The 20,089-nt window shown below is 43.1% G+C and overlaps 1 protein-coding gene across 2 annotated transcripts in view; it reads right to left on the bottom strand.

The window, feature by feature from the left end:
- The window catches only part of LOC120920587 (NACHT, LRR and PYD domains-containing protein 3-like), a 223,805-nt gene that overhangs the window by 167,790 nt on the left and 35,926 nt on the right, over positions 1-20,089 (bottom strand). For both annotated transcript variants that reach the window (XM_040332737.1, XM_040332738.1), the window contains exons 7-10: positions 15,091-15,255; positions 12,509-12,673; positions 5,931-6,095; positions 136-300 (exon numbers count right to left, since the gene is read on the bottom strand). In XM_040332737.1, the coding sequence (XP_040188671.1) occupies positions 136-300; positions 5,931-6,095; positions 12,509-12,673; positions 15,091-15,255 (660 nt within the window). The remainder of the gene's footprint in view (positions 1-135; positions 301-5,930; positions 6,096-12,508; positions 12,674-15,090; positions 15,256-20,089) is intronic.

A 20,089-nucleotide genomic window follows, 5' to 3' on the forward strand; every position in this document is an offset into this window, starting at 1 on the left:
TCCATACAGCCCAGACATAGAGATCTCAGGAAGAGAAACGTCACTATTACAAAGATTGGAGTCAGAATATTTACAAGTTTTGGATGTTAAACTGGGCAAAATAATATTGTCTCAGTCATTCCTTGCTATACTCACTGTAATTCCTCTATCTGGCTTGTTGTCAGAGCTTCCATCAGATCCCTGAAATCAGGACCCTCCAGATTGTTCCCAGACAGGTTCAGTCTCCTCAGTGTCTGGTTATTTCTTATTCCAGAAGCCAGGTGGGGGCAGGAACTGTCTGTCAGGTCAGTATAACGCAATCTGTGGAAGAAGAGAAGAATGTTACCAGAAGAAAATGTCTTTCTCTCCCAGGAATGAATGTAACTATTCTCTACATGAATGGAACTCATTTCTCTTTATTGGAATCATTTATATTAGATCACTTTATAAAACTCCAGGAAATTGAATTTTATAAGAAAAATGTTATAATGGAGTAGACCCCCCAATATTGTCCTCCATGTGTAGAGACGGTGATATCTCCATACACGGGATGACCACAGAATACCACTGACCACTTTACATGCAGCTGCTCTTACTCCTTGAGGTTTGAGTCTGAAGGAGTGACTCCTCCCCAGGGCTAGAACTGGGCCAGCAGTAATCGGCGCACGGCCCTAGCAGTAGGACGTGTGGCTCCTGGTCCCAGACAGGCAGGGGTTTCCTCTCCTCGCCCCCGCTCGCTCCTAGCACCTTGCTGCCGTTTCCACCTGCAGCTTTTTGGACTGACCAGATCCCTTACTGGTAAGACCCTATCCCTGTCTTTTCAGGGCCATCCCCCCGGAATCGCTGAGAACCGTCCTTGTAAGGACAGCCACCCCAGCGATCCAATTGTGGACACTGCTTACTGAAAACCCACATCGGACCCCACACCACCACCCACGATCGCCCCGCACCTCGCAAGCCTCTTGCACTGCGCGGGCGGCCGTTTTCTCCGCATCCGCGCCAGACCTGACTCTTTCGCGGCCGCCGAATTCAGGAAACACCGCGGCTTCAGCCGCGGCCTAGCGGCGCGCCGCAGCCAGGCACAAATCCAGCCGGAAATTCACCAGATCTGGGAAAGAAACTCCCCCCCTATCCCTGGAGGACCCCGTCCTTCCGGGATTAGCAATCAGCAGTGTTTTTTTTTTTTTTGCTTTTTTTAAAAAAAAAGGGAACACTGCCTAGACAAATCTGAGGCTTGGGCCTTGATACCCCCTCAGAACAAGGACACCTGTCACCCTCCTCTCCTCCCTCTATCCTACGATACTTGGTCCAGGGCTTTGCAGCCGATCACCCCTCAGGGATCAGGAAGGAATTTTTCCCCGTGACAGCACATTGGCTCACCTCTGCCAGGGTTTTTTTCGCCTTCCTCCGGACCAAGATCAAGAGGAAGGACTCTGCGAATCCTCCCTCCAATTGTTAATTTAATTCATCAACCCCCCCCCACAGTGACAGGCAATAATGGGTAATCTGCGTTACTCTGCGGACTCCATTCGGGATCTGAGACAATTCGCAACTACATTACCAGCCGTCACCAAAAAGGCCTTAAAAATAGACCAACTCTGGAGAGTCGATCGACGATCGATCATCAAAAATTTTAACCACTTGACACAGTTAAAACACATATCATGTGTTTTGATTAATACAAGATCGGCAGTAAAACACCGATTAGAAATCCACGATTTCTTACTACAAAATGATCTAGACTGCCTCTTTATTACAGAAAGCTGGCTCTCAGACGACTGCAACACCATTCTCGGTGAACTGGTGCCAGAAAACTATCACCTAATAACGGAAAACAGAATAGGGCAAAGAGGAGGAGGCCTTGCGGTGATCCATAAGAATCACATTGCAATCACTAAACCAGCCCTTCAAAATCCTCTTCCATTTATGGAAACCCTTACTCTTCAACTTCAAACTTCCCCCCAGGAGACTGTTCACATTCTCCTCTGCTATAGGCCACCTGGGCCAAAATCGCAGTTTTTGCCATCATTAACGGAGTTTATATCCACTTATACCCTCAACAGCAAACACCTTTTGCTACTCGGGGATTTCAACCTGTGGGCTAACTCCGCACAGGATCCCATTGCGGACGCCTGCATCGATCACCTGGATGGATTAGGACTACAGCAACTTATATGCGGGCCCACACATGCTTCAGGTCACACACTTGACCTAATTTTCAGACAAAATCTGGAAATAAGCATTTTAGAAAATGAACCATTGCCATGGACAGACCACCATGCAATCAAGTTCACAATCTCCAAAATCCCCCCAGTGTCAAAAGCACCCAAACCGGTGACAATACACTGGGCTAGGTCTCAGAAGAAGCTCCATTCGGAACTCTTCAAATCTACCTTGAGAAACAGAATCAAAACAATCCAGCCTCAGCAAACAGCCGCAGATACACTGGACGCCATAAACGCAGCCTTGCTACACTCAGCCGACTTAGTAGCACCGAAACGCAAATTCGGCAGCCGGAGGAAAAAGTCTGGCTGGTTTAACAACCAGCTATCGCTTCTGAAGCAAGAGCGCAGGAGGGCGGAAGCCGCCTGGAAAAGAAACCCTGCAGAGGATAATCTTATCTTCTACAGAGCAATAACAACACGATATCACAAAGAAATTTTCAAAGCCAAGAAACATCATTTTTCTATGGCGATTAACAGTTCCCTAAATCGCCCCCGCGAACTATTCAAAATGGTCACCCAGACCATGAATCCGGGATGTCTTGAAGTCCCCAACTCAGACACCCAAGAGTTCTGTAATGAACTATCGGATTTCTTCATTAGCAAAATTGAAAGAATCCGGGAAAGTATTCTGCAAAACGATACCCACCCCAATCCGGCTGTCAATCAGCCACAAAATTCCCGCAGAAACTTTCTGCAATCAATAAAGTTCACTCTGGAACCTATTTCCAGCGATACCACAAAAAATATCATCGGTGCCTTGCGGAACAGCACATCGCCCAATGATATCATCCCCACTAAACTGTTGAAGGATTGTGCCGACATTCTGGCACCACCCATCACACAGCTTATAAACCAGTCTTTTAAGGAAGGCATAGTGCCATCCATGCTGAAAGAGGGCACAATCCAGCCCATCCTGAAAAAACCGAACCTGGATCCCAAGGACCCAATTCACCGCCGTCCCATAACAGGCCTAAACGTTCTCTCTAAGATAATGGAGAAAGTAGTGGTACAACAGCTGCAACAGCATCTAGATACCCATAACCTACTGGATCCATTACAATCAGGCTTCCGTCCTGGTCACGGGACAGAAACGGCCTTACTTAAAATATGGGACGACGCCCTCGAGGCCGCAGACGAAGGAGAATCTTGTCTCCTGATTCTGCTGGACCTAAGCGCAGCCTTTGACACGGTAGATCACAAACTGTTACTGATGCGACTAGCTTCGGTAGCAGGAGTCGCAGAAGGAGATTTACCATGGTTTTCTTCCTTTCTGGAAAACCGATCACAAACAGTCAAATTGGGTGCCTTCACGTCAGAGAGGCGCACGGTGTCATGTGGAGTCCCCCAAGGATCCCCCCTGTCACCGGTGCTTTTCAACATCTATCTTCGCCCTCTCTTTGACATTATCAGTAGCCAAGAACTACTCTATCACTCTTATGCAGACGATACGCAACTGTACTTGCGCATCGGCAACAAAAAGAATCATCATCCCAGTTTAGAGAAATGTCTCTCTTTGATTGACAACTGGATGACCAACAGCTATCTTAAACTCAACAGTTCTAAAACAGAACTCCTTGTGTTTCAGGCCAGCCGAAAGAGTCAAGTGGTAACAACTTGGACACCACCGCCCATTCTGGGCCAAATCATCAACCCTAGCTCCAAAGTCAAAAGTCTCGGGGTCATCTTCGACACCTTCATGACAATGGACGCACAAATAGGGTCAGTAGTCAGCGGAGCGCACTATCTGTTGCGCCTACTACGCAGACTTATTCCATTTATCCCTAAAGAAGACGTAGCAGTCGTGGTGGGAACAATCGTAAATTCCAGACTGGACTATGCCAACGCACTGTACCTCGGACTCCCAAAGTACCAAATCTCCCGTCTGCAAGTCGTACAGAATACGGCCGCCAGACTGGTGACTGGGAAAAAAAAATGGGAATCAATCTCACCTTCGTTGAGAACCCTTCACTGGCTGCCAGTAAAGGACAGAATTGCATTTAAAGCACTCTGCCTTACACATAAGTGCATCCATGGGAAGGCTCCGCAATATCTTTGCGACAAGATAGAACCCCACAATTCGAATCGCGTTCTGCGATCCACCGACCAAAATCTGGTCAGGGTACCAAAAACTAAATACAAATCCAAAGGAGAAAGAAGGTTTGCTTTCCAGGGTCCTAGACTATGGAACGCTTTACCAACCAGCATTCGGTTGGAGGAAAACCACCTGACTTTCAGAAGACGGATCAAAACTCTGCTCTTTTGAGGTCATGAGTCACAAACAACTAGCGCCCAGAAGCGATTCAGTTTGCATGTGTTGCGCTCTATACATTTTTCATTCATTCATTCATTCATTCACATGACTCGTATTATGCCATAATCTCCTTGTGTATGGAGCATGAATGGTATCAGCAGACTGTGTGAGCCAGAATCAGCATTGCTAGTGATTGGATGGATTTTATCTGATATTCTATTTATCTCTGCTGATAAGAGCTCTGTACCCATAGGAAGTAATGGGGCGATCCCCTGACACTGAATAGCAGATGGTAATGTCAGATTGAAGAAATTTACTGTACATAAAGCTCTGATTGCTTATTACAGTAAAATTTGATTCCCCGTAATCTCATCTATTTATATGGATACCAGACTATATTTAATGTTTGCCTTTTAAAAAATTTAGGGTATACTATACATGTTATAATCTTACCATATAATCTTTGCACAATCAACTTTAAATTTACCAAAACGATGTAATATGAGGACCTATACAATCTGTCTGTATCCAATCAGGCAGGCTTGTGCACTACATAGTTGATAGTAGATATAATGAAAATTGTACTGTGTGACAAGCTTTGGAAAAAGTCTGTTTTGTAACTGATAAAGAGAGCGTGATAAGATTCTAAGATTACAGCTAACAATAGATGAATAATTTTCCTTAATTTAGCCAGTGGGCTAAACAAAAAAAAGTGAACAGATTCCTCCATTCACAGAAACAAGGTGGATAGAGGAATTCCCTCTGCTGGGGCATTGTATTTTGATAGTAGGACCTAGCGCTATCAAAATACCTTGATCAGTGGTTCCAGCCACTGATGAAAAAAACTTTCCAACTTGTCTGTTCAACAGAAGTTGACCTAGTGATCAACTTCTCTTAAAAAGTGGTTGTATACTTGTTTTTTTTTACTTTTCCCTCTAGGTAAGCCTATAATAAGGCTTACCTGTAGGTATAAAGAATATCTCCTAAACCTATACGGTTTAGGAGATATTCCCCCCGCAATGCGCCGCTGATTGCAGCAGCGCATGCGCAGTGGGGATCCTCGGCTAAAGGGCCGGAAGACACGCCAGGCAAGATGATATCTCGCTGGGTGTGAACCAGGTAAGTTCCCTACACCTTGTTTTAAGGTAAGTATTTCATAATGAGCTAGTATGCAGTGCATACTAGCTCATTATGGCTTTTGCCTTTCAGGTGAACAAAAAATAATTAATTAATTATTTGCGGGTATACAACCGCTTTAAATAAGGATGGCCACACACTGATCAAAGTTCAGATGGTCCTTGTTAATCCAGCCAAATTCTGATATATTTATAGCCAGCATTAGACAACAGTCTGGGATTGGCTACTTAGGAACACAAAAAATTGGATCAATTTGGTTTACAATATAATTTTTTAAATGAGTGAAGTGTTAAATGGTCCCAGAATAATATTGTCTCAGTCAGTCCTGTTATACTCACTGTAATTCCTCTATCTGGGTTGCTGTCAGAGCTTCCATCAGATCCCTGAAATGAGGACCCTCCAGATTGTTCCCACCCAGGTTCAGTCTCCTCAGTGTCTGGTTATTTCTTATTCCAGATGCCAGGTGGAGGCAGGAACTGTCTGTCAGGTGATTACCAACCAATCTGTAGAAGAAAAGAAGAATGCTACTAGAAGAAAATGAATTTCTCCCCCAGGAATGAATGTAATTATCCTCTACATCAGGGTTAGATGACCTTTGAGAGGCGGAGATCTACCTGAACAACAAGAAAGAGATCAAAGGTCCCTGGAGTGTGGCAATGTTTTTTTTTGTAAGCAGTTAACTAGCAAGCCCCCAATGAAAAGTAATATCAAGGACTGTATGGAGAAAACTTAAAACATACAATAAAACTAATGTCACTGTAAAATATAAATGTAGAAACTCTGCATTCACTTTCATTCACAATTTTTTGCATGTCTGGGGAGTAATTGGTCACCCCCCTTAAGTCTGATGCCGAAGTCCATTTTGAAGGTAGAATATCTAGTACTGCAGGCTGACTAGCTTGATTAGTTTCAGGCCTGGCTATATGCTCTGATTTCTGGCCAGCGTAAGTAGTAGGTAGGGCAGTGTACAGAGGTTGGTAGTAAGTAGGACAGTGTGCAGAGAGCAGTAGTAAGTAGGGCAGTGTACATAGGTCAATAGTAGGTAGGGCAGTGTGCAGAGATTAGTAGTAGGTAGGGCAGTGTACAAAGGTCAGTAGTAAGTAGGGCAGTGTACATAGGTCAATAGTAGGTAGGGCAGTGTGCAGAGATCAGTAGTAGGTAGGGCAGTGTGCAGAGGTCAGTAGTAAGTAGGGCAGTGTGCAGAGATTAGTAGTAGGTAGGGCAGTGTACAAAGGTCAGTAGTAAGTAGGGCAGTGTACATAGGTCAATAGTAGGTAGGGCAGTGTGCAGAGATCAGTAGTAGGTAGGGCAGTGTGCAGAGGTCAGTAGTAAGTAGGGCAGTGTACATAGGTCAATAGTAGGTAAGGCAGTGTGCAGAGATCAGTAGTAGGTAGGGCAGTGTACAAAGGTCAATAGTAAGAAACATAAGGATTTCACCATGTCAGATCAGTGTGTTGTCGTCACATCCCGGTGTATATAGAAGAAACGAGGACCCCCTTGGTTGGGACTTTATAGGCAACAACCCACACATCAAAGTCCGTTGGAAAAAATGCTTAAAATTCAAAGAAAAGTTCTCTGTATGTTGTATTCCACACTCTTACTACTGGTCTAATATACAGAGGTTAGCAGAAAGTAGGGCAGTGTACAGGGAAAAGTAGGGAAGTGGACGTGGGTGAGCAGGACAGGGGGTTAGCAGAGCAATGTACAGGGGCTAAGGAGGTCATGGTATGGGGGCTCAGGAAGGCATGGTACCAGAGGTTCAGGATGGTCTGGTAGAGGAAGGTCAGGAGGGCACAGTACAGGGGGCTCAAAAAAGCATGAAATGGGGGGGTTCAGGATGGCTTTGTATGGGAAGGTCAGGAAAGCACGGTAGACGGGGCTCAGGAAGGCATGGAACTAGGGGGTCAGGAGGGCACAGTATGGGAAGATTAGAAGGGAATGGTACAGAGGGTTTAGAAAGGCCTGGTGCAGGAGGGCACAGTACAGGAAGGTCAGGAGGGCACAGTACAGGTGGTTCAGGAAGGCATGGTTCAGGGGGATAAGAAGGGCATGCCTCAGGGGGCCACCACTGGGGGCCTCAGGGGGGCATGTGTCTTCTTTCCTAAAAGGGGTCATTTGGAGGTATTTTTACTGTCCTGACATTACAGGGTCTCAGGAAATTAGATTGTACATCAGGTATAATCAATTATAATAATTGGTACCATAGCTTTTGGACTCAATAACTTTTACACAGACTAAAAAATATACACTGATTTGGGTTATTTTTACCAAAGAAATGTAGCAGTATAAATGTTGGCCCAAATTGACACCGGCCCTACGTGAATGGAACTCTTTATTGGACAACTGCACTGAGGTAAAGGAAGCTATTTAGGGAAAAAAATTGTACCTTTACAACCCCTTTAATGTTATTTTACCATGAGGGTATATTATTTTCCTTGGTGTTTATCTTTACAAGCAGAGGTGTGATGCTTATCTCTGCACTGGGAGCCAATAAAGGAATATATACTATAACCAAAGCCTGTTTGACCATTTATAACTTTATGGTCCATCTCATCTGGTAAGAGGCCCCTGATAATGGTGTTATGTGGTGGTGTAATTCCTTTTAAGTTTAAGTGTGTGCACCATCTGCCTACGGATAGATGTGGATTTTTACTTGTCACAACTAAAGAGGTGATGGCATCTGCACAGGGCCGTCTTTACCATAGGGCAAACAGGGGCAGCTGCCCAGGGCCCTGTCACTGTTGGGGGCCCAAAGCAGAGCCGCCCGTTAAGCCCCTGTGCTGCCCACAAATCAGGCTGAAAATCATCAGTGGCACACAGCCAGTGCCACATCTGCTTACCTTCCCAGTGTTTTAAAATGTACAGCACCCCTGGCTACCCTTTAGACGTGCACTTCTCCCTTCCTGCCACTGGGTGCTGCTTGTATATAAAAGTGAATTAGAATGTGATTTTATAACATCCCCAGTTTGCTCTTCCCGAGGCTGACTTCTTCATGTCCTGCTCCTCAAGGTATGTCACTGTTTGCTAATCTATATTGTAAATAGAAGTTTTCTGTAGAGTGTGCCCAAAGTCTTTATAATATTTGATGATTCACTGCAGGTCTGGTCAGTGTTTTAAAAAGTTCCTATATTTTACACATGGCATGGCATGGGGTCACAGCACCATCTGTCCATTCTGCTTTAGCACCATGGGACCTCATGCCATTCCATGTGTAAAATAGAGGAACTCTTTAAATCACAGACCAGACCTGCAGTCCAGGCTGAGTAAGGCCTCACAGCACATGGCATTACTGTCTGTATTTAACTGCTTGATGGGCTTATTTTGGGCCTGGCTGGTTCACATGTATGTGTTTTGGCGGGCCACATTTGCGCAGGCACAGCTGCCCATTCATTTGAATGGGCCGCCATGCCTGCGTTTCCTGCAAAGAAAAGCGCATGCCTCATGTAATAGGCTGCGCACACGGCACACCTATGCCCATCAAGTACTGAAATACAGCACTGTCTGTCCATTATGCTGTCTGCTGTGACTTATCTGCAGTTCCCGCACTGTCAAACTTGCTGCATTTTTAGACGTTTAGGTCACGCTTTTAAAAACACAGTGCGTTTGTGTATGCAAGAACTGCAGGTAAGTAGCATGGTGCAAAAGAAAAATTGATTTCAAGGCAACTGTATTTTAAAAAATACTGAATGCACCTTTTTTCTGCAGGAAACAAAGGCATGGCAGCCCATTTAAATCAATGGGCTGCTGTGCCTGCACAAACGAGGGCCTCCAAAACACATACATGTGAACCAGCCAGGCCCAAAATAAGCTGGAGGGGGGCCCCAAAAAAATGTTTGCCCAGGGCCCAAACCATATTAAAGACGGCTCTGCATCTGCACGTTTATGTTTGATCAAGGTCACAGGTGAGAAGATTTACTCACATATGGATTTACATGTTTAAATTAAAGTGGTACTAAAGGTAAATAAAAATAAAAAAAACAACAACTAGCTGCCATAACCCCAGTATTTATAAAAATGGCGGGCGGCTGGCTTTTAGATAAAAGTGGTCTCAGCGGCGGATTCACCACGAGATCACTTTTATCGGTGGTGGGAGAGGGGCCCCCCTCCAGCCACGCTCCGGTCGTCTCCACCGCTTACCAGAGCTGTTGCTAGCGGCAGAGACGATCGTGTCCGTACCCCTGTGAGGCTGAAAGATGGCCCCCACTCAGCTCCATCTCATTGGATGGCAGAAGCGACGTCAAATGTCACTCCTGCCCAATGCTCTTAAAGGGGAAACATTTTTTTTTAATGATTATGTTTTTATTTTTTGCATTTTGATGTAAATATGAGATCTGAGGTCTTTTTGACACCATATCTCACATTTAAGAGGTCCTGTCATGCTTGTTTTCTATTACAAGGGATGTGTAAAAGACAGTGTAAAGAAAAAAGTAAAAAATAAATGAATTTAAAGCACCCCCTCCTGAAAAACTTGCGTAAATACACGATCGCATATGTAAGTCATGCCCGCATATAAAAACGGAGTTTAACTGCTTGCCGACCAGCCCCCGCAGTTCTACGGCGGCAGGTCGGCTCCCCTGCGCGAGAGCCCGTAGTATAACGTTGGCTCTAAAAGCGGCCACTAGGGGAGCGTGCCCCCGACTTCCGTGCGCGTGCCCGGCAGGCGCGATTGCCGCCGGGCAAACGCGATCGCTCATTACAGAACGAGGACCGGGAGCTGTGTGTGTAAGCACACAGCTCCCGATCCTGTCAGGGAGAGAAATGCTGATCTTCTGTTCATACAACGTATGAACAGAAGATCAGTCATTTCCCCTAGTGAGGCCACCCCCCTTACAGTTAGAACACACCCAGGGAACATACTTAACCCCTTCCCCACCCCCTAGTGTTAACCCCCTTCCCTGCCAGTGGCATTTTTATAGTAATCCAATGCATTTTTATAGCACTAATCGCTATAAAAATGCCAATGGTCCCAAAAATGTGTCAAAATTGTCCGATGTGTCCGCCATAATGTCGCAGTACCGAAAAAAAATCGCTGATCTCCGCTATTACTAGTAAAAAAATATTAATAAAAATGCCATAAAAATACCCCCTATATTGTAAACGCTATAACTTTTGCGCGAACCAATCAATAAACGCTTATTGCAATTTTTTTTTACGAAAAATATGTAGAAGAATACATATCGGCCTAAATTGAGGGAAATTTTTTTTTTATATATATTGTTGGGTGATATTTATTATAGCAAAAAGTAAAAAATATTATTTTTTTCAAAATTGTCGCTATTGTTTATAGCGCAAAAACTGAAAACCGCAGAGGTGATCAAATACCACCAAAAGAAAGCTCTATTTGTGAGGAAAAAAGGACGCCAATTTTGTTTGGGAGCCACGTCACACGACCGCGCAATTGTCAGTTAAAACGACGCAGTGCCGAATCGCAAAAAGTGCTCTGGTCTTTGACCAGCAATATGTTCCAGGGGTTAAGTGGTTAAATCACACGTGAGGTAATGGTCGAGCGAGAGCAATAATTATAGCCCTAGACTTCCTCTGTAACTCAAAGCTGGTAACCTGTAGAAATTTGTAAATGTCGCCTATGGAGATTTCTAAGGGTAAAAGTTTGTCGCCATTCCACAAGAGCGGACGCAATTTTGAAGCGTGACACGTTGGGTATCAATTTACTCGGCATAACATTATCTTTCACAATAAAAAAAAAATGGACTAACTTTACTGTTTTCTTATTTTTTAGGTAAAAAAAAGTGTATTTCTTCCCAATAAATTGCGCTTGTAAGACCGCTGCGCAAATACAGTGTGACATATAGTATTGCAACGACTACCATTTTATTCTCTAGGGTGTCTGAAAAAATATATATAATGTTTGGGGGTTCTAAGTAATTTTCTAGCAAAAAAAAGCCCTGTCCTTAAAGGGGTTGTAAAGACAAAAATATTTTCCTCCTAAATTAAAGTCTGACAGTAGCTGATAAAGTAAAAAGTAATGTTTTGCCTTATAACTAGTTTGATACCTGTTGAAATGAAGCTGTTTTATTCACCTCCAGCACTCCTGAATCGTTATTCTCACTGACTTCCTGGTTTGCGGTGCGCATTCATTCTTGATACATCACGGCCTAATGGGAACTACAGTTCCCATTAGGCTTAGCCTCCATGCCTGTGAGGGATAAGAGAGCATCTTCATGCAGGGCTGTAGTCATAGGGACGGGGTGAGCACATTCTGCTTTCCACCATGCAAAACAGCTCAGGTGCTGGTGGAAATCAAGAAGAGGAGAGACAGGAAATGGCATTTTCAAACCTGGATTACTGTATTTTGGAGGTCAAAAGGAAAAACGAGGTAAGTGATATTTAAATGCTCTAGCTTACAGCAATCAATTGATCTAATAAAAAATGAACCTTTAGTGTTCCTTTAAGTGGTTATTGTGACAACTTTGTGTAAGAAAAAGGAATTTTTTTTGTCAAAATTAAAAAAAAATATGACAAAAAATAACATCTTCCCGTGGCTCAGCATGCTCTCAGCAAATTCCTTGGGATGTCTACTTTCCAAAAAGGGGTAATTTGGGGGGGGGTGTGCACTGCCCTGGGCTTTAACAGAAGTCAATGCAAGTCATGCTGAAGCTGGGGGTGTTGCTGCCTCCTCCACTCTTTCCTCAGACTCCTTCACTCTGGCTGATCCCGCAGCTGAAGAAGGAGAAAAAGTGACCATGTGCTGCTGCAGGGTGCTGGGCAGGATAGACAGAAGGGGGTGACACCATGTTTTACTGTACCAGCTGACACCAACCCTAGTGACGTCACTGAGTCACGGCATTGTGAACCGGCCCTAATAGAGTCCAAACATCCATGTTGATGACAATGTAAATTGTTTTGGATATGAACTGTCCCAGAATATTATTGTCTCAGTCAGTCCTGTTATACTCACTGTAATTCCTCTATCCGGCTTGTTGTCAGAGCTTCCATCAGATCCCTGAAATGAGGACCCTCCAGATTGTTCACAGACAGGTCCAGTGTCCTCAGTGTCTGGTTATTTCTTATTCCAGATGCCAGGTGGGGGCAGTAACTGTCTGTCAGGTTATTATTCTTCAAACTGTAGAAGAAAAGAAGAATGTTACCAGAAGAAAATGTATTTATCCCCCAGAAATTACTATTCTCTAAATAAATGGAACTCATTTTCTTTATTGGAATCATGTATATTAGATTACTTTATAAAACTCCAGATCATCGCGTAGACACCCCAATATTGTCATCCATGTGTAGAGACTGTGATATCTCCATGAACAAGATTACCAAGGTTGCCAGCCCACCATTAATTTTATTATTGATAACAACTGGAAAATTTACCAACAAGCACATTTTTACTGACATCCTGAAATAAGACAGACATTCATGTTATAAACTAAGACAATGGATACTACTTGACCTGAAGGTTTCACCACTTTATGACCAGGGTATTTTTTGCTTTTCAGCACTATGCTACTTAAAATCAACAATTGCTCGGTCATGTAACACTGTACATTTTTTCCCCACAAATAGAGCTTTCTTTTGATGGTATTTACATTAATAAGAACTGGATTTTTATTTTTTGCTTTCTAAATAAAAAAATACCAAAAAATACCAAAAATTTTGCAAACAAATTATCGTTCTTCATAAATTTAGGCCAAAATGTATTCTGCTACATTTCTTTGATGAAAATAACCCAAATCAGTGTTTGATATTTAGTTTGTGTGAAAGTTATACATTCTACAAACTATAATATACTGTATACAGTATATTTGAAAATTGATCAATCCTGATGTACTGACTGTCTCTTTCAGACAGTACAGATACCCCCCTGAATAGCAAAACATGCTCTGGTCATGAATGGGTAAAACCTTCCGGAACTGAGGTGGATATATCCCTTACACTGTAAAGAGGAACTCTGCAGACTCTGATATAAGGAAGAACTCTGGGGACTCTGATGTAAGGGATACGCTGGGAACCATGATTTAATAAGGAACCCTGGTAACTGTGATATAAGGAAGCTCTGATGTAAGGGGGAAGGTTGGAGACTCTGGTGTAAAGAGAAGCTTTACACCCACTTACAACAGAGTTCCCACCATTCCACTTTATTTAGGGTTCCCAGAGACCTCCTTACATCTGAGTGCATAGAGTTACCCCTTAAATTGTAGGGGGGAAACTCCAGGAACTCTTATATAAAAGGTGTACTTGGATCCCTGATTTAAGGGCTGGACTCATATGTAAAGGGGAATGCTGAAAACCCTGGTGTAATGGGGAATGCTGCGGACTATGGTGAAAAACGGAACTCTAATGTAAGGGGCTCTCAGGTTACTAGAGCCACCACTTATATCAGAGTTTCCAGAATTCCCCCTTAAATCAGGGTTCCTAGAGCCCCCTTACTTCAGAGTAAATAGAGTACCCCTTACATCAGAGTCCACAGAGCACCCCTTACATCAGACTTCACAGAAAACCCCCTACATCAGAATCCATAGAGCACCCTTACGTCAGATTCCTCTCTTACCTTAGTGAACTCATTCGCTACCCCATAAGATCAGAACCCCCCCCACAGAATAATGCACACTTACCTTTCCTCTATCCTTTAGCAGCAAACATTGCCCATCCAGACTCAAGCAGTTGGATTCTTCTCTCCTTTGTATTGCAGAAAAGGCTCCAAGCCGTAATGTCAATGCACAACTAAACCTTTCCCCCTACAGAAGCATGAGCCAAGCCCAAACTGATTCTGAGCTGAGCTCAGGTCATTGCTAATTGGCTGATACCAAAACTGTACAGAGCCACAGATAAGCCGGCAAATTTACTGGTGATTTTCTCCTGTTCACTGTCATTTATGGAAAGGGAGAAACATGTAATTTTATTTTTAATAATCATCCATAAATTCTTGGACAGATGTCACCACTGAGGATTACCACAGAATACCACTGACATGACTCGTATTGTGCTATATTCTCATTGTGTATGGATCATGAATGGTATCAGCAGAGAGTGCAAGGTAAAAATCAGCATTGCTAGTGATTGGAACGGATGATTTTTATGTGATATTCTATTTATCTTTGCTGAGAAGATCTCTGTACTCATAGGAAGTAATGAAGAGATCCCCTGACACTGAGCGGTGGATGGTCATGTCAAGTAAAAGGAATTATGTATAAGGCTCGAATTGCTCACTGCAGTAAAGTGAAATTCCTAAATTCCTGTATGACTTCCTATAATCTCATCTATTTTACCAGATATCCAAATACATAGATTGTAAGACTATTCTTTTTGAATAGGCTCAAATCAAACCACATTGCACCAAAGATGTGCATGCAACAATTTTTGAACTGCACTGCAACTAGATCACATTGACATTTTGTACCATGCGATCTGGTATCAAATGCACTGTGTTTGCAACCTGTGTTTGGGGTGCTGAATGTATTGCAGGAAATGCGCATGGATTGTGGTGTTTCCCACACTGCATTAGTGTGAACCTAGCCTTAGTCCTGTTATACTCACAGTAATTCCTCTATCCGGCTTGTTGTCAGAGCTTCCATCAGATTCCTGAAATGAGGACCCTCCAGATTGTTCTTAGACAGGTCCAGTGTCCTCAGTGTCTGGTTATTTCTTATTCCAGATGCCAGATAGGGACAGGAACTGTCTGTCAGGTGATTCTTATCCAATCTGTAGAAGAAGAGAAGAATGTTACCAGAAGAAAATACATTTCTCCCCAGGAATTAATGTAACTATTCTATACTTGAATTGAACACATTTCTCTTTAGAATCATTTATATTAGATCACTTTATAAAACTCCAAAAAAAATAAATGTTATAATAAAAATGTTATAATGGAGTAGACCCCCCAATATTGTCATCCATGTGTAGAGACGGTGATATCTCCATACACAGGATGAGCACAGAATTGAATCTCCTTGTGTATGGAGCATGAAGTGTGTCAGCAGACAGTGTGAGGCTGGAATAAGCATTGCTAGTGGTTAAGGCCCCTTTCACGCTGGGGCGGTTCGCAGGCGCTATTGCGCTAAAAATAGCACCTGCAAACCGACCCCAAACAGCGGTTTGGGCCTCCACACTGGAGCGGTGCGCTAGCAGGACCGCTCCAAAAGTCCTGCTAGCAGCATCTTTGGAGCGGTGAGAGGAGCAGTGTGTTTACCGCTCCTTCCCATTGAAAGCAATGGGAAACCGCGGCTATACCGCCGGCAATTTGCCTCTGCAGAGGCACATTGCCGGCGGTATTAACCCTTTTTCGGCCTCTTAAGGGGAGGTTTAAAACCGCACCGTTAGTGGCCGAATACTGCCACAATTCCGACGGTATAGCTTTGCTAAAAATAGCGGCGCTATACCGCCACCGCACCTCCCACCCCAGTTTGAAAGGGGCCTAAGAATTTGCTAATCTGCCCGGATTCAATTCATGACCAGTTGCGCAAAACATCTTCTTCATTCAGAAAATCCAAACTTTTTTATGTACCCCACTAAAGTCTAGGGGGCAAATAAATAAAATGTTGTGGGGCTCATAAACAAACTATTGTTATAAAAAAAACACAGGGAAGTCAGGCATTGGAGGGCATATATCAATTCCAGAATTAAAACAAATCTTTTAAATTACAGGTTTATGGTTCCATTAAAGCTGTATGTTGTAGTATAGCAGTGCATATTTGACTTTGGAATTTTCATTATATTTTTTTTCAGATATAGCTTATACACAGTAGAACACCAATCAGATTCGTACCCATTGAAAAAAGACCCTCTTTTTTTTAAAAAATTAATGGGTCACAGATCATGTTATTATTCATGACTAGGGATGAGCCGAACATCCCCTGGTTTGGTTCGCTGCAGAACATGCGAACAGGCAAAAAATAAGTTCAAACACACGAACAACGTCTATGGGACACGAACGTGAAAAATCAAAAGTGTTCCCAGGGGACATGTATCAATGTAAAAAAAGTTTTAAAAACAGCCATTTTTTCGGGAGCAGTGATTTTAATAATGCTTAAAGTGAAACAATAAAAATTAAATATTCCTTTAACCACTTGCCGACCGCCGCATGTACTTTTACGTCGGCAGAATGGCACGGCTGCGCAAAAGGATGCAACCGTATGTCCCGTATGTCCCTTTTAAAAATGCCATAAAACTATCCTCTATTTTGTAGATGCTATAACTTTCATAACATTCAATATACGCTTATTGTGATTTTTTTGCCCAAAAATATGTAGAAGAATACATATCGGCCTAAACGGAGAAAGAAATTCGTTTTTTTATATATTTTTTTGGTGATATTTATTATAGCAAAAAGTTAAAAATATTGCTTTTTTTTTATAAAATTGTCCCTTTTTTCCTTGTTTATAGCGCAAAAAATAAAAACCGCAGAGGTGATAAAATACCACCAAAATAAATCTCTATTTGTGGGAAAAAAAAGATGCCAATTTTGTTTGGGAGCCATGTGCACAATTGTCAGTTAAACTGACGCAGGGCCGAATCACAAAAAAAGGCCTGGCTATTGGGCAGCCAAATCCTCCGGGCTTGTAAAGTGGCACATTTTTCCCATGTTTAGAACAATACCACAGCAAAATTACATTTCTAAAGGAAAAAATATATTGTCGGGTCCCAGCAATATAGATGAAAATCGTTGAAAAAAATGGCATGGGTCCCCCCCCCCAGTCCATTACCAGGCTTTTTGGGTCCCTGCACCCAATTTTTTTTTTTTAAATGGCGTGGGGGTCCCCCAGGCCCCCTATACACTGAACAGCAGTATATATACTATACGGCCTGCCCTATATACTCTGCAGAAAATTGGGTACCAGAACACTGGTAGCCCTCACAGTAACTCTTGGTGGGCACGTGAACAGGCCCTGCTATGAAATAGTATATCAAGAATTGTAATTACAGTACATGCCCCTGTTAAAACAGGGGCAGAAAATTGGGCATTGAGTGGTGGTGCCCTAAACCAAAAATATTGTTGGAAGCTAGCATCATCAAGATTGAGGAAGAATAGGATAGTCAGCATAGGCAGTCTTCAAGGAATCCCACATCCATAGAAAATTCAATCATTTACATCAGCATCAGGTGCTTGATAGCTGCTGATCCAAGACTGATTAATTTTTATGAATGTGAGCCTATCAACGGAGTCTGTGGACAGGCGCACACTATGATCCGTTACAAACCCTCCAGCAGCACTGAATGTGCGTTCAGAAAGAACGCTGGATGCAGGACAGGCCAGTAGCTCAATTGCATATTGAGCAAGTTCTGGCCAGTGGTCCATCCTCAAGACCCAGTAATCCAGTGGATGCTCTGTTGGAAAGGTCTCCAAATCTGCTCTTGTCCATATCCTGTCCCACCTGTTACCTTGTATCCCTGCCATGCAGTCTGATCCCGTCCATCCTCGCCCTCTCCTGTCCTGCTCCTAGCCCCATCTGCTGATCTCCTGTGAATGACCCTGGCCTGGCTATGATTGTTTATGATTCCGGTATTTCCCATTTATTGTATATACCTGTCTGACTGTTGCTATTTGTGGGTCTCTGTCTGTTGGTTGGTTTATTGTGCACTGTGTAATATTGGAAGTGGTCGTATTTATATTATTCATTTATCACTATATTTTCACACTTTACTTGTGTTTGGTGTTTCTCTGTTGCTATCTACGCAGTTCTGGTCACACCTGGTTCATGACAGTATACCAAGGCCATTTCTGACCAGAAGTGGCTACACAGAGAAACCAGCCTGAAGATCCGATGTCCCAGCCTGAAGTTTTGGTGCCCGTGTCTCAGCCTGAAGTTTTGGTGCCAGTGTCTCAGCCTGAAGTTTCAGTGCCCGTGTCTCAGCCTGATGTTTCGGTGCCCATTTCCCAGTCTGCTAAACCGGTGCCTGTCACCCGGCCTGTTGAGCCAGTGCCCGTCATCTGGCTTGCTGTGCCAGTGCCCCTCATCCGGCTTGCTGTGCCAATGCCCGGCATCCAGCTTGCTGAACCGGGGCCTGTTACCCAGCCTGCCCTTACGGTGATCGCTGCTCGGCCTAGTGACCCGGAGCCTGCCGCCCAGCCAGGTGACCCGGAGCCTGCCACCCAGCCAGGTGACCCGGAGCCTGCCGCCCAGCCAGATGACATGGAGCATGCCGCCCAGCCAGATGACCCGAAGCCTGCTGAATTCCCATAGACACACTCCTAAACCTTGTGGACAACCTTTCCAGAAGAGTTGAAGCTGTTAAAGCTGTTATGAGTGTGAAATATATACGTTTTAATTTTTGTAATAAACTGTTATGGGTTTTTATTTCTCTTTGTGGCACACTCAAAGTCCCATTCCATACACACCCTCACACTGTTTTGGGTTGAGGGGTTTTGTACTTGGAATATCCTTGGATTCCCTGCCCCTTTTTTGTCTTATCTCTTGTTCTTGGATATGAATTATGAAGATTTTGAAATCAGTTTTGTTGTGAAATAATCTTGTTTGAAATTCAGTAAGCCCAAACCCAATGATAAATCCAATTGAAATCTATCGGGAAGGGGTAAATCTTGCAGTTAAGTTTTGGCCATTTTTGGAGGTAATATGAAAAATATTGTCATTGTAAAAATACTGTACAGTGAGAAGAGGGTAATTTTAATGCTGCTTCAAAGAACACACAGAAAAAAACAGCAATTATTTAAATCACGTTTTGGGCGTTGCTCTTAAGCTATATGTAGTTTTTCAGAATGGTACAATTTTCACAGACAGTGTCAGCAACACCGTATTGAATTTCTATACTTTAAATTTTTAACATCTTAAAAGCATTATTAACTAGTTTGGCATTAGAGCAATATTTTCTGAAAGCAGAGGCCCTATAGAAAAATAGATAATAGTTAAAAAATGTTATGTTACATGATATTTGTGCAATTGTTTATCAAAGCAAATTTTCAATAAAACATTTAATACAATTAATTTTAGTGCAAACACACAGAATATAAATTCCTTTTTTTGGTAAAATATAAAATATAAGGTTGGGTTGAGTAAACAGATAGCAAACATGTCAATTTTTTAAGTGATATTAAAGTCTTGTTTTTTTTATTTTTTTTTTTCATTACAAATATGTCATACTTAGGTGCTCTGTGCAGTGACTTTGATGGCAGGTATGGTTTAACATCAACAGCAGAACTTTTGTTTTCACTGGTAATCCATGACTAGGAATAAGCTTAAAGCGGGGGTTCATCAAAAAAAAAAAATTTTAACATTACATTTAGCATACTAAGCATACTAAGGACATTTATTTCGGGAGGTCATTTTTTTTTCTCCGTACATACCTTTATATTCTGATTTTGTCCAGGGCTTCCGGGTTCCGATGGACAAAATCACTATACGGCGCCTGCGCAGTCAGCTCTACATGGTATAGTGCCAACTCGCAGCTCGGCGACGCGCGTTGTGTGACAGGGGACCTGTTTCACAAGCCGTCAATGATCTAACCGAAGGATAGGAACGCCCAGTCCCGCAGTCATCGGAACCCTGAGGCAGGGATAGGAACGCCCAGTCCCGAAGTCATC

The sequence above is a fragment of the Rana temporaria genome, chromosome 13 (genome assembly GCF_905171775.1).
Source record: "Rana temporaria chromosome 13, aRanTem1.1, whole genome shotgun sequence".
NCBI classification, from domain to species: Eukaryota; Metazoa; Chordata; class Amphibia; order Anura; family Ranidae; genus Rana; species Rana temporaria.